At 38.5% G+C, this 15,598-nt stretch overlaps 1 protein-coding gene across 9 annotated transcripts in view; it reads right to left on the minus strand.

Annotated features, from left to right (window-relative positions):
- The window catches only part of ARHGAP24 (Rho GTPase activating protein 24), a 654,421-nt gene that overhangs the window by 52,665 nt on the left and 586,158 nt on the right, over nucleotides 1-15,598 (minus strand). The window contains exon 1 of one of the 9 annotated variants that reach the window (XM_019465268.2): nucleotides 10,246-11,191. The exons of the other annotated variants lie outside the window; for them this stretch is intronic. Coding sequence (XP_019320813.1) covers nucleotides 10,246-10,360 — 115 coding nt within the window. The 5' untranslated portion in view covers nucleotides 10,361-11,191. Of the gene's footprint in view, nucleotides 1-10,245; nucleotides 11,192-15,598 lie in introns of those variants that run through there. 9 annotated transcript variants of the gene reach the window in all.

The following is a 15,598-nucleotide window of genomic DNA, read 5'->3' on the forward strand; positions in this document are numbered from 1 at the left end:
GGATTTATTTTTCCCCTAACAACTTAGGAACGAGATAAAGCAGTAAGCTTTGCTTTATAGCTATTCTCTCTTTCTCTTTCTTCCTTCCTTCCTTCTTTCTTTCTTTCTTTCTTTCTTTCTTTCTTTCTTTCTTTCTCTCTTTCTTTGTTTCCTTCCTTCTTTCCTTCCTTCCTTCCTCCTTTCCGTTTCCTTCCTTCCTTCCTTCCTTCCTTCCTTCCTTCCTTCCTTCCTTCCTTCCTTCCTTCCTTTCCTTCTGTTCTTTTTCTCTTTCTCCCTCCCTTTCCCTCTCTCTTTCTCTCTCTCTTTTTTTTTATACATACAGCCTTGCATTTGTGGTAAGCATATACTTAAGAAGTATAGCAAGAAACTTAATGCCAAAAGCCCTAACATCTTTCCATTTATTTAGTGCTTATTACATACTAAGTCTTTGACATATATTCTCTTATTTTAATAATAAATATGTAAGGTAACTATTTTATACATGAGGAAATTGGGGATTAAACAAATAGCCCAAGGTTAGTTACACAACACCAAGTGTCAGAATGAAAGTCCATATTCAGATTTATTCAGCTTTAAACCTTCGCTCATTCCCAAATACTAGTCTTCTTCCTCTTTATTTAATCACAATTATCATATGTCTTCATTTTCTAGTAATTTAAAATATTAGTAAATTCTAAAAATGAATAAAATAGAGTACCTTTTCTGTGCCATAGAGAGTTCTAACAGCTAAGATGTACTTATGTATTCCAGGCATGGGTACAAGTGGTTTACCAGTATTTCTCTCATTTAAAAAGCTCACAGCACTCTGAGGTGGGCACCACTATTTTACCAAGGAAAGGACTGAAGCACAGAAAGGTTAAGTAATTTGCTGAATGTTAAATAGCTAGTAAAAAATTATGGAACCAAGATTTCTTCAAGGCTGTTGGATTTCAGAGCCATTCTGTATCTATTACACAATACTGCACTGTGTGTATAATAGCTGAAAAATGAGTTATTGAGGAAAAATCTTGCTATTTACCAGCTTTCTGACCTAAATTTCTGTCATCACACGAGGAGGAGTGATTTCTGCTGAGAAAAATGCAAATTTTGAAGAAGGTCAGGAAAAAAAAAATGGAGGGGAAAACTCTGAACATCTTGTGCGTTCTGTCCAAGGAAATTATTTCCTCTATGTAGAGATCTAAGACTATTTAGCAATATAATATGCAAAAGAGTTAAAGCATATAAATGATAGATACATATACTCAGAGATTTCTGTGGAAAAACAATCGTTTTCTGCTGTAAATCTGGTGTTGCAAAGAATTAGGAAATGGTTATAATAGACATATGCTTCCCATTTTGTGGCATTGAAAATAGAATGTCCCAAACATCTGTCTTACAATGGTAGATGTAAATCAATGTTGTCTATGAGCATGTTGTTTTGTGTGGAAAGTTAGAGAACATTTTTTAAGCTGTTTTGTTTAAGACTTTTAGTGAAGAAACAGCGAAACTTCAAATTTTAAGATTAACAAGACAGCACAAATGTCACAAGACTATCTCCAACTAGCAGCACAGGGAAAAGGACACATTGACTAGTAGATGATTAACAGGAATATACCTTGTTTTTTGAGTCATGCAAACAGTTCTAGCTATGTTCATTTAAATTCCTAAGAAGGTTTTACAGTCCCTGACAAAACCATCCCTGGAATTTCTGGGTGATAAAGGTACATCATGTGTACTTCTCTTGGAAATACATTGATGGTGTCATGAAGGATCACCAAGGAGGTGACTTTTCACTGGACTGAGAAAGTAAATTACACAGGTGATTTTATTACACCTGTGAGAAGCTGTTCCAACTGGAGAGAGAAAGAGAGAGAGGAGAGGGAGAGAAAGAGAGACAGAGAGAGAGAGGGAGAGAGATATCTAAATCTCCTTCAGGATGTGTGAGGTTCCTCCTTTATGTGATATATATACTCTTTATCTAGAGGCAGCTTGTGAAGTTACTGAGTGTGATAAGGTAAATATATTCAAATTCCACTCATCTTAAAAATGAATAAGCAAACACAAGGCCAAACCTTCTTGGACCTTCTGTACCTTGAAATAATTTATTATTTTTGCTCCTTGATTCCCAGTTAAGTTGTAACTCTGGCTCCATTTCGCCACTTTCTATCTTTTTGCCAACCTATTGCAATTTGGACTCTGACATTGTCATTCTACTAAAAGAGCTTTTTATATAGTCACCAACAACTTTCTAGTTGCCAAAGTACTGAAAGCCAGATTTATTTTTTATATTACTTTATGCCTCACTTCCTTTAAAATGGTCAATGCCACTCTTCTCTTATTCTTCTCATGTGTTACATAACTCTTGCCTTCCAGAATACTCTTATCAATCTCCTTCTTGACTATGCTACTTGCTACACACTTATCATAAATCTATTTGTCCTCTGGGTTCTGTCCTCAGCCCTATTTTTCTCTATTTGACACAACTTCTTTGCTTGACATTTAATCTCACTGTCTACCAATTATTCCCAGATTTGTATCTCAATTTGGGCTGCTCTTGTGACCCTTAGCATTGGATTTCTAAGTGCCCATGAGATACCTCAACATGGGTATCTCAAAACATCCCCAAACTCAGAATTTCTTAAACAAAGTCACCTTTTCTTGAAAACCTGCTCTATTTCCTATAATCCTGATTTTGGTTATCAGTTCCAGTTATCCCCCCAAACATTTGAAGTTCCATCTGAGAGTCAACCTAGATTCCTCCTTCCTTCCTGATACCAATTGAATCACCACATGGGTCCCTTCCAAACTCACTGCCACTACTTTAGGCCAGATCTTTAATATTTCTTTTTTTTTTTCAATATATTAAATTTATTGTCAAATTGGGTTCCACACAACACCCAGTGCTCATCCCAAAAGGTCCCCTCCTCAATACCCATCACCTACCCTCCTCTCCCTCCCACCCCCCATCACCCCTCAGTTTGTTCTCAGTTTTTAACAGTCTCTTATGCTTTGGCTCTCTCCCACTCTAACCTCTTTTTTTTTCCTTCCCCTCCCCCATGGGTTTCTGTTAAGTTTCTCAGGATCCACATAAGAGTGAAACCATATGGTATCTGTCTTTCTCTGTATGGCTTATTTCACTTAGCATCACACTCTCCAGTTCCATCCACGTTGCTACAAAGGGCCATATTTCGTTCTTTCTCATTGCCACGTAGTACTCCATTGTGTATATAAACCACAATTTCTTTATCCATTCATCAGTTGATGGACATTTAGGCTCTTTCCATAATTTGGCTATTGTTGAGAGTGCTGCTATAAACATTGGGGTACAAGTGCGCCTATGCATCAGTACTCCTGTATCCCTTGGGTAAATTCCTAGTAATATTTCTTAATTGAGTTCGAAGAGCAGTGTACTCATTTCAGGCAAGTGCTGCCATGATGATCTTCATAACATTTAAATTGGATCATGACATTTCTTTGCTTTATGTCTTCCCTTGGTGCCCATTGGCCAACCAAACTCTTTTCCATGAAATACCAAGTCTCCACAATCTGAACTCTGCTTCTTTATCCACCATTCAATCAACAAATGTTTAGGTAGCACCCACTGTGTGACAGACACTGGCCATATCCACCTTAATTTCTACTGCTTGCTCACGAACAACATGCTGGACTATTAGCTGTTTCCTAAATGCAATATAACTTATCATATCTTCAGGCATCCTTACGGAAGGTAGATTTTGCCATCATGAGTCAGCCTAGGGAAACTTATTCTGTAAACCTTTCTTTTTTCCCTTCCTTCTCCACTCTGAGTACAAAAAGACTCAATATTCTACCAAACATTCACTGGTTATTATAGATTTGGACCTCCTTGGATTACAAGTTTTCTATCCATGTAAGATTTTTTGATTACTTAGAAGGTATTGGCAACAGACTGAGGTAAACTTTGGCTGTCTTTGTTTCTCAGTTCTGGACTAAATTGAATGACTTTTATTTTGATTTGTCTATATATCATGGTTGAATGTTCACTTTTAAATGAAAATTGTTATAAACCTGCTGATACCAAGACTTATTCTGCAGCAGGATTGCAGTAAGCAGAAGGATAAGTAAAAGCAAATTCTCTATATGGCTTAATTATCTCTAGGAAGAAAAGGGTGGAAATCGGAAAAAATCACTGACAGCAGGGAATTTGAGTAATAACTGAAAAGTTGTTTAACTTCTGGCTTTTCATCAGCACACCACAACTTTTTTGTTTTGTTTTGTTTTCAGGATTTTATAGATATCAGTGCCACAGCCTGAGAATTACTGATGAATGTCATTTTACATTGGAATTATTCACTCATTTCCATCACTGAGCAAGTGTTTTGTTTTAATGCACACATTAATTTCACAGACATTTATGGAGCCCTCCATCCTTACCCACTTTGGTATTAAGTTCCAGGGACATAAACAAGAGAGTTGTCTGTGTGTCTTAGTGCAGTCAGGCTGCTGTTACAGAACAGTCAGTAGCTTATACACTGTCTGAGTAGTTTTTACACAACCGAAATTTATTTCTCACAGTTCTGGAGGCTGGAAGTCTGAGATCAGACCAGTACAGTTGGGTTCTGGGGACAGCCCTCTTCTGGGTTGCAAACTATCCATTTCTGGTTGCATTCTCAAGTGACAGCATAGGAAGGAGCAAAAGAGCTCTCTGGAGCCCTTTTACCAAGCAAGGCACTGATCCTATTCATAAGAGTGCCACTCTCACAACCAAATTACTTCCTAATACCATTTGGTTTTCAACACAGGAATTTAGAGGGGACACACAACTCTGCCTACTCAACTCCAGAATCACTTGGTACATGCTCCATAAAATTTTGATATTATGAATTAATGAGCTAAGTCATTTATACACAATCAAAATAAAAGACATCCAATTTAGTCCAGAACTAGGAAACAAAGAGCCAAAGTTTACTTCAGTCTGTCGCCAACACTTTCTAAGTAACCAAAAAATCTTATATGGATAGTAAACTTGTAATCCAAGGAGGTCTGAGTCTATAATAACCAGCGAATGTTTGGTACAATTTTTTTTAAATTTTTTTTAACGTTTATTCATTTTTGAGAGACAGACAGAGACAGAGTGTTAGCAGGGGAGGGACAGAGAGATAGGGAGACACAGAATCCAAAGCAGGTTCCAGGCTCTGAGCTGTCAGCATAGAGCCTGATGTGGGGCTCGAACTCACAAATCCTGAGATCATGACCTAAGCTGAAGTCGAATGATTAACCAACTGAGCCACCCAGGTGTCCCATAGAATCATGACTCTTTTTGTAGTCAGAGTGGAGAAGGAAGGGGAAAAAGAAAGACTTAGAAAACCTAAGAAGTGTAATAATGTCAGCATAGTGGCCCAGTGGCCTAGATCTCACACCAGTAGACCAAGACATGCAATTTACATGTATTTTCTTATTTGACCACTCACACGTATTCTGCAAGGAGACTTCCCTTCTACAAACTGATTCAGAGATGCTAGGTGACCTGAGGACACACATCTAAAAAGTGGCAGGTCTAGGGATACAAACACAGGTCTGTACCATTCTAAAAGTCTTCCTTTTACACTATGTTACATTAATTCAATGTAGTCATTTTTTTTTCCCATAGGCATACTGACCACTCTCTTAGGATGATATGGAGAAAATGTCTCAATCTGATTTCTATCTAGATTATTAAATCTGATTTTATATAGTGCAGATGAATCACTGCCATTCCAGATAAGACCATGGTCAGTCTTTTGTTCATGAACTCCTCAGCCTTTATGTATGATTTGTTGTAGTGCTTATCACAGAGTAATTATTTATGTTCCTTTATCTCCAAGGAGTATGTGAACTCATAGATTCAAGGCAACCTTTTTGCCTACTCAACTCCAGAATAACTTGGTACATGCTCCATAAAATTTTGATATCATGAATTAATGAGCTAACTCATTCATAGCACCATTTAAAATTATACAGATTTAGATAGCAGCATTCTCTTGGACAAATCAATTTCCATAAATGAGATTACAATATATACAACATACAATAAACTTCAAAGAAAATGTTGGTTTTATTCATAACCATGACAAAGAGCCTATTTTAATTCATTATTGCTTATGGACCTATAGGAAAAGATACATAATAATACTGTACTTCACCAATTTGCAAGAAACCTTGAATCCTTAATTGAATAGGCCTATTGCCATTCTTTACTCTGGGAAGAAGTAAACAAATCTATGTCTATGTCTATGTCTATGTGTAGCTCTATCTCCATCTATCTCTATCTCTATCATCTATTTATCATCTATCTTTTACCACTAATGTGTATAAAGCACTTTAAAAAAATATTCACTTATTTATTATTTTGAGAGAAAGAGAGCACAAGCAGGGGAGGGGCAGAGAGAGAGAATCCCGAGTAGGGTCCATGATATCAGCACAGAGCCTGAAGCAGGCTCAAACCCACGAACTGTGAGATCATGACCTGAGCTGAAATCAAGAGTTGGATGCTTAACTGACTGAGCCACCCAGGCACCCCTAAATGTGTATAAAGCACTTCAAGATGGCTAGGAAGATAAGGCAGTCAGGTGGCAGCATTTAAGAAATATACAGGTTACACAGAAGGCTTGGGTCAATAAAGAAGGCTTGATGAAGAAATAAGACCCAGCAATGTCTAGAAGGAAGTACAAAGTTTGAACAGACAGCAGAGAGAGAGAGTGTCATAGCATAATGAAAAAAAAGCAAAGGCCTGGCACAGGATATATGTTTAGGAAGAAAGAGTGGGACAGTCTGGGGAATTGGGAGTTTATTCTCCCAGGAATAGATGGATGTGGTTATAAGGCCTTGATAATTACATGAAACAGTTAGGAGTTCCTCCTGGGAGCAATAGGGACGCATCAAAATGTTTGAGGGGTGCCTGGGTGCCTTAGTTAGTTAAGTGTCTGACTCTTGGTCTCGGCTCAGGTCATGAATTGGAATTTTCTCTCTGTCTTCTCCTGCTCTCTCTCTCTGAAAATAAATAAATAAACTTAAAAAAAAATGTTTGAGTTGTAGGACGATGTTTGAGAGTACTATTTCAGGAATACCAACTGGTCAATGCTTTACAAATAGCCTGTGTGTTGTAGGAATTTGTGAAGAACATTAGGTTGGAAACAAGTGAGGATGGATGCTGTCTTGAAGAGCCACTTCTTAGGTTGAAATAAGTTGTGCGCATGAAGCAATAAAGGCACAGAGAACTCAGGTGAAGGAAACATAAAAGGAGCTGGAAGTCTATGAAGAAGGAAGAAGCAACAGTTTCATGACCAGTAACTGGTTACGGTGTAGGGGAAAGCTCTAGATAATTAATGATAACTTATCTCTAAGACAGAGCAACTCAGGAAATCAAACACACAAACAAAAACAAGATATAGTTAGAGTTTCCTCCAGTGTGTCCCATGAGCATAACACCCTTAAACTAGCTAGCTGCCCTATTGTGACTAGAAATTAACACTAACATTCAGGAACCAAAGTAGTTGGTAATCAAAAGGTTGCTTACGCTGCTTTGCGTATCACACATTAGTCTTACAGAGGTAAAAAAAAAAAAAAAATTACATACATAGTTTCAAAATCAACAGGATAAAAAAACATTGTAACCATTATCTCTCCAGAACATAAATCCAAAGCACTGCTATCCCCCCAGCATCCTGCCTAATAGATGTTTATCAGTTCCTACATTTTTAAAACCACTGGGAAAGCATTTTCAGTGATCTTTATTAGTACCCAGACAAAGAAATGGAGAGATGAAAAGGACAGTAAGGGACCAAAGGGGTCTGGAAGAGAAAGCAACCTTGAGAATTTAGTTACAGCCTGCCCAGCATGCAGGCTCCATTATCACCAGGCCTCTGGAAACTTTAACTCAACTCCACACTTCATTCAAGGGCATTTCTAAAGCTGCGAGTCTTCTCTGCTGTTGGCCTACCCCTGACAACGGTAAAAAAAATATGCTTTAAATGTGGATCAGGAAAAGCAGACACATCAGCATTCTTTGCTTCTGGGTGCTTTTCCATGAATCATGCACTCCCCCTTTTACTTTCATTGAAATAACTTAAGCTGATGCTCTCCAACAGGCTTGGTTGAGGAACGCAGAAACAGGTCCACTTCTCCAACTACTTGAGTGCCCAGGGGATTAAACAAAGCACAAAAGAACACTCTCTTCTTAAGGTAGCATGGTTTAGGGACCCAGGATTGAAAGAGAAGTTCATTCTTTTCCATGCAGGACCTTAAACAAAGATGTAAACCCCTCCCTCCCCCCCTTCCCCCCCCCCCACCCCCACCCAGTGAGTCACGCCATTGCAGGCTGGAGTGATTAGTGCTGCACACACAGAAGCAGCTTCTCTCCCAGAGCCTCTCTGCATAATTGTCGTCCTGCAGCCAGGGAACAAGAGGCTGGTGTGCCGCTGGCTCTGGCTAAAAGGGAAGGAAACTTAAAACGGCTTGATGCTTCCTGTTCCTCCCCTCCTTTATGGTTCTGACAGAAACCAGAATACAGTTTTGTAAATTAGAAATCTGTTAATCCTTGACTCACATGCTAAACATTCCTCAGGTTACTAAGACTTTGCATAGAAAAGGACAATAGTTTAAAATTAACCCACAGGAGATGACAGATAGATAGAACCCACTCCTATGGGTGCCATTTGCCAGCCCATGGGGATTCTCTTTGCAGGCAATGCCTTCCCTTGTTGGGAAGAGGGCATGATCAGCAGTCTTAGTCAGGATCCTTGAAGATAGGCTATACTCCACTATTGGAGAGGAGGTGGAGAAAGGTCAAAAACATCTTGCCATGTGCTTCAAAGATATATTAATTGCCCCCAGAACATCTCATGTTACAAATGAGCAGCAATAGGCTGGAAAAGTAGACTTTCTCTGTGAGTTTGGATAAACTCAATTTAGTTGCTGAGAGCAGGAAGAGCTAGAAAACGAGAACATGCCCTTAAGCAATTACTCCCTAGCTTTTCTCAGTTTCTATTGTTATCAAATTCTCTGTCAATGATGCAGTCTTAACAGTAACCTTGAAATCTCTATAGATCTATAAAATATGAGACAAGTATCTCTCAATTACCTTTGTGGATGAGAGAGGAATATAAATGAATACCTGAATTCCTTGCTAATAATGTATGATAATGATCATAGGCAGATCTCAAGTGCTCAAAGGGAAGGACTCAGAAAGAACAAGGTTTAATCTTAAAAGTTCCTGCTATATTTTGCTTTACACAAGCGTTTTTTTCTTACTTTGTTTTCTTCTCTCTTCTGTTGGTTACTAAGTAGAAAGGGTTAATAGGTAGCAGATCAAAGAAAAAAGGGAGAAAGAACTTTAGATGTTACTCATGTCTGCTCCTGATTAAATTATTAGCTTACTATATATGACATTAAATTATAATTACCTATTTCAGTTTAAATAATCACCTCATTTAATTATTCCACTTTTAAAGCAAAAGGTCATTTAAAACTATTTTGATGCAGAAATGTTTTCTAAAAGCATTTTATTTTACCTATGAGTACTCTTTAACTCCCTCTGCACAAATCAATTCTGAAATTCTTAGCCTCTTTTATTGATCAGAAATTGTTAAATATTTTCCCACTTCTTGTACCTGATAGCTCCTATCTTTGGCCTCTCCCAATGCTGCCTTTTGATATATTTGGAAAGTCAAGGTGACTCCTATTTCTAATCAGTGTTAGTCAATATGGTTGAAAGGCTCCTGAAAAGGGGTCACTACAGATCATCTGATTATTAAAATTTTCTCAGCAGGGGAGGTGAGGCAAGCACAGGCAGCCAGAACCAAAGCAATGTGATGGGAGTAGAGAACAAGGGCCTGAGAGGGACCGATTTCAAGAAGTAACAACATGGCTGCTTGGTTTGGGGCTGAGAACAGCCCATGGTAGCCTTGGCCCCTCCTCTCAGAATGGCCAGGCAGGCTTGCTTGGTTTTCCATCAGTCAAGGTGATCCCTATAGGACTATCATTCTTTAAGCCCCACCTATCTGGCCCATTCACCGTCATAAACAGATCAATACGAACCTTGAAAAATAAATATAGACAAGCAGAGACACAGATAAATCACTCCTGTACAGTTCTAAGCTCTCGACAAGCAGAGACATACATAAATCACTCTTGTACAGTTCTAAGCTCTTGGTTTTCAAAGTCCCATTTTATCTGAACATAAACTGACCTTAAAGCACCACAGAATATTTGTATATTTTTTAAATGGACATTAACAGATCATCTACCTACCTTTCCGAAAACTAAAACACCGTTTGATTCTTCTGTATGTAGTTTTAGGAATGAACGGAGTTGACGCTAAGGCACCTGAGGGGCGTCCCCCAGTATTTCGGTCTTCAGGCATCATACAGGCCCGAAGTTCTGAATCAGTTCCAGGCTTCCTTTAAAACCTGCCTCTGTGTGATACCCCACGGCCACTCCTTCTCATGTTTATTTGTTAGGGCTGAAGTGCTGATTCCTAGAACTTGAAGGCTTTGATCATCCAGGTCCCAGATCAGGGATAAGTTACCACCTCTCATTTACTTCTCTTTTGGCAAAAACTTCCTTTTCTCTTGCCTAATCCAAGGAGCTTTAAGATTTGGGTGTTTTGTTTTAAGTTTCTGCAGACATTCCAAAATGTCACAGCAAAAAGAACGGCAGCCAGCCGCACCTTCCATTCAAACAGCAGGAATTGTTTTGTTTTGTTGTTTTTGTTTTTTGGTTTTTTTTTGTTTGTTTTTTGGTTTTTTTTTTTATTAAGAACTGTCTTCTCAGCTGGAACTGAGGGGACTGAGATTCCTCTGGAAAGGTCAGCAAATAGTCGTGTGCAAGGGGAATAAAAGGAACAATGACAAAAAGGCCCCTGAGGAATACTTCAGGACGGTCCTTGCTGGCTCCTTTCATCTGAGCGAAAGGGGAAGCAAATAATGGCACCTTCTCCAGAAAGCATTTCAGTGCATGATAGGTTCTTTTCAAAGGACTCCCCTGTTCCTTTTACAGCACCCCTCATCCTTTGATGCTCTCTGCAGGCTTCTCCCTTTTCCCGTCTGTCTTCAAACTCCCAGGGCTCCCGAGGGAATCGCCACGTCAGGACAGTTGAGTGCCCATTCCAAGCAGCCTCCTCGGATCCGTGGTGGAGGCAGCTCTGCAGGGAGCCTCTCCTCCCCCTCCTCCTGCTCCGTCTCCCCTTTTCTGAATGAGGGCTGGGCGGGAGCTGGCACAGCCTCGGCTGCCTCCGTCACCGTGGCTGCGACCGCCTTCAGTGCCCGCCGGTCACATGCAGCAGGTGCAGTCACAACAGTATGAGGGGAGGAGGGAGAATGCCACACAGCCTGTGAACCCCTTTCTTCTTCGTCTGACTTGGTATTGACTTCTCTGCCCTTGTCTGTGCAGCTCCTTGAGAGCTGGCTGCCTCAGCCCCTCCAGAAATCAAACAGCACCAAACCAACCCCAAGGGGGTGAACTTGCGCCCCCTCCTTCCTGCATTTATTCTCTTCCTATACAAGACTTTTTCAGAGATTTTCCGACTGAATCTATTTGTGAGTGCTGATTTAAATGTGCATATCACTAAAACATATGTGTCTGTACTGGTACGTACGTGTGTGTCTGAAATAGAAAAATATTCTCAATCTGGTAACAGAGAACTTGCAGGTACAATTATCATAAAACAAGTCAACTCAACTCATGTGTGTGTGTGTTTATACATATTTATACATACATATATTTCTCTGGTTACGGTTTGAAAACCAATCCTGTTTTCAACTTTCTCCTCTGCTCTTGGTGTGCACCCTCTCCACCCCAGACCCCATGTCTACCCATACTCTCAATCCCACCCACTGAACAATTTACTCACTGAGTTAATCATTCATCCACCTGGCTGTTCCATGAGCAGATGTGGAATGCTAGTGCTTTAACCCCAACTGACCCCCAAAGTTCTCTGCGTGCCTTTCTAGCCATTTGACAGGAACACTACAAAACTGAGGATACTACAAAGGTACTCCCTTTAGAAAAATCATTACTCTGACCAGCATGACCAGATTGGTTATGGTTTCTCACTGAAGGAATCATTAGTGGTTATTTCTTTCCTATGTTTCACACTTGTTTTTCCCTTCAGCGTCACTGCTACTAGAAAAATAAGGAAGCACACAGTGTAACTCAGTATAAACAAGACAGTGACAATGCCAGACTGGGAAACACCTCGCCAGCCGCAAACTTCACTGACCTGAGTACTGGCATGGAGCGAACACATGTAACCCCAGGACTCTGGAGCTGGAACGAATCGCAGTTAAAATGGTTTTGTCTAATTTTCTTATTTCACAAACAAGGAAACTGAAAGTCCGGGGTAAATACCCCTTATCCAGGATCACACAGCTGTCTATGTCAGAGGCAAGACCACATTGTCTCCTAATTAACCCCTGCTTGACTGCATGCCAGTTATTCATCATGTGGATTATTCACATTCAGTACTTTTACTGCATCGATGGGTCTCTGACTCAACTTTTTTTGTAAGGAGACAGAAATACAGGAGGAACCTAATTTTGTTTGTAGCTAAACTTAGGCAAACCACCCAGACCTAATGAACACTCAATGGATTCACACTCTTCCTAGATCCTGCGCTTGGTACTTCCATATATATTACCCCCAAAACAATGGAAAATAATTGTAAAACAACAACAACAACAACAACAAAACTGTAAAAAAAGTAAACAAACAAGCAAAACAAAACCCTTAAACTTTCCCAAAGCTAAATAAATATTTCAACATCCTAACTTTTGGATTTAACTTTTAGGCAGAAACCAAATGCCTCTTAGCATTACCAATGGGGAAGCAACTGTTTACAATTGGTTTTAAGCCGATAACACAAAGCTGAAGTATCTAGATTCAATACTGAATTTTGTTATCAGGTTAGGTTGTTAAGTGAATGTTCACTCCCATTTCCATTGGTTCCCTTTTCTTATCTGATTATCTGTTTTAGGTTTTCTTTATTAAATAAAAAGAAAAGACCTGTAGTTCCAAAGCCATGATTTTCACATAATAGTTTTTCATTTCTAAGAGACTGAAAGTTTGGCAACCTCCTTGGGTCTCCTATTTTTAATAAAATGTCTTATTATTGTAATGGTAAAAACGGAATATTTTACATATCTATGCAGCCTGAACAAAAATTAGCTTAGGTGTCTCATGAAAAACTTTAACTTTTTAAAACATATGTTGTGAAACGGCAGTATAGGTAATGCAATGCCCTTTTTAAAATAAACACATTAAAAATGTATCCAAAGGTGGTATACAAAAATTATAAATCAGAGTGATACGTCACCTTCCAAATGTCTTTACAGATACCATTTAATCAGTGACCATAGCAATATTTAAATGTTGGGAGGGAGATTAGAATCTATGAAGTCTTTGTTCAGGATTAACAGGCTTGGGTTCTGTAATTTAGGGAGGAGAGATATATTTTCTTATGAAAGGCAATTACAGCAGTTGAGGATATTTTTAACAGCTTTTCTGAAATATAATTCACATATCATAGAATTTATCCATTTCAAGTGTACAATTCAATGATTTCCACCATATTCACAGATATATACAACCATCAACAGTTTTAGAATATTTTCATCACCTCAAAAAGAGATCCCACATCGTGGGCTATCACCCATCCCCTCCAACATTCCTATCCCAGCACTAAGTGACCATTAATCTCCTGTCTGTGTCTCGCTTTCCCTGTTCTGTATTTTCATATGAACAGAATCATATGCTATGTAGCCTTTTGTGACTGGCTTCTTCTACTTAGCATGATGTTTTCAAGGTTTATTCACATTGTAGCATGTAGTAGTACCTTATTCCTTTTTTAATGACTGCATAATAATCCCTGGTGTAGATATACTACACGGACATTTGGGTGTTCCCACTTTTTGGCTGTTAGCAATAATGCTGCTATAAATATTCATGTACAAGCTTCTGTGTGGACATATGTTTTCATTTCTCTTGGGTATATATCTATCGAGGGGTGCTGGTCATATGATACTTCTGCATTTAATTGATTGAGGAACTGCCAGACTCTTTTCCAAAGCAGCTGTACCATTTGACAGTCCGATTAGCAACATAGGAGCCATTTGATTTCTTCACATCCTCATCGATACTTATTATTGGACTTTTTGACTCTAGCCATCTTAGTGGGCATTAAGTGTTATCTCATTGTGATTTTGATTTGCATTTCCCAGATGACTAATGACTGAGCATTTTTTCATGTGCTTTTTGGCCATTTGCATGTTTTCCTTGGAGAAATGTTTATTCAGAATCTTTGCTCATCTTTTAATGGAGTCAAACTGATTCCAGTTTTTAATTTCTCTTTAATACTGAGTTGTAAGAGTTCATTATAAGTTCTGGATCCAAGTTCATTATTAGATATATGATCCGGAAATACCTACCTCCTCCCAATCTGTTGGTTACATTTTCACTTTCTTGGTGATATCAATTCAGGTATTTTTGAAGGACTTGAAAAAACATATTTACTTTAATTATTACAATTTAATTTTTTTTTGTTTTGTTTTCATGTACCAGTAAGTACCAGTGCAAGTTTTATTATCAGAAAGGCATGGGCTTGTGATTGTGGGTTTGTTAATCCCACAGTAGAGGTAATAGGTCACACTATTGCACAAGAAAGCAGGAGGAAGCCCACAAGCCAGAGGCCATGGGTTGTCTTCCTAGTTCTGTTATTCATAGTGTGGCTGACATTTGTCAAGTTACTCACCCTACCTGGGTCCCAATGACCTAATCCACAAAATGAGGCACTGAACTGAAACAGTGGTTTTAAAATATTCTTTATCAGTAAAAAACATATTTTCAATGAAATGTTAAGTGGACTCCTAATAGATAAGATAGATAAAAGAGTTTCCAGTTATATAAATGTGTTTGAAACTCAAATTTTTAGTATTTCTTTAAAATTCAATCAAAGAGCAGGGAGGGGGTATGTTAATACAAACATTTGAAACCCTAGATTATAGGTGACAGTTGTGATCTTTTATCAGTGTCAATATTCAGTTTGGTTCTATATTCTGTATTAACTTTTAAAAATTCTAATGTTCAGTTAAATCACAAAGGATTTATTGTAAAGTAAATGAGTACTTTAAAAGCTTGTCTTGCAATCTCATAACACTCTTCAGTTAAACAAAAAGGGTAGAAATTTTTTTATAGGAGCATTGTTTCTATGGTAAGTGTTCTATGCTAAAATATAGGTCTTTACAAGTAAATTTCAATCAAGCACTTATGAAATCCCTGAAGCTCATTCCATAAGATAAGGTACAGTAGTCCCTTGTTATCCATGGGAAACATGTTCCAAGACTCCCAGTGGATGGATGCCTGAACTTTACACATGCTATGTTATTTACTATAGATACATACTCATGATAAAGTTTGATTTAAAAATTGAGCACAGTGAGAGATTAAAAATAATTAACAATAAAATAGAATAATTATAACAATAGTGTAATAAAGGTGGTTGCTTCCTCTCAAAATATCTTGTACTGTACTCACCCTTCTTGCGATGATGTGAGATGGTAAAATGCCTATGTGATAAGATGAAGTGGGGTGAATGACATAAGCACCGTGA

This window comes from Panthera pardus, unplaced genomic scaffold (assembly GCF_024362965.1).
Source record: "Panthera pardus isolate Hobbes unplaced genomic scaffold, ASM2436296v1 HiC_scaffold_13, whole genome shotgun sequence".
Classification (NCBI taxonomy): Eukaryota; Metazoa; Chordata; class Mammalia; order Carnivora; family Felidae; genus Panthera; species Panthera pardus.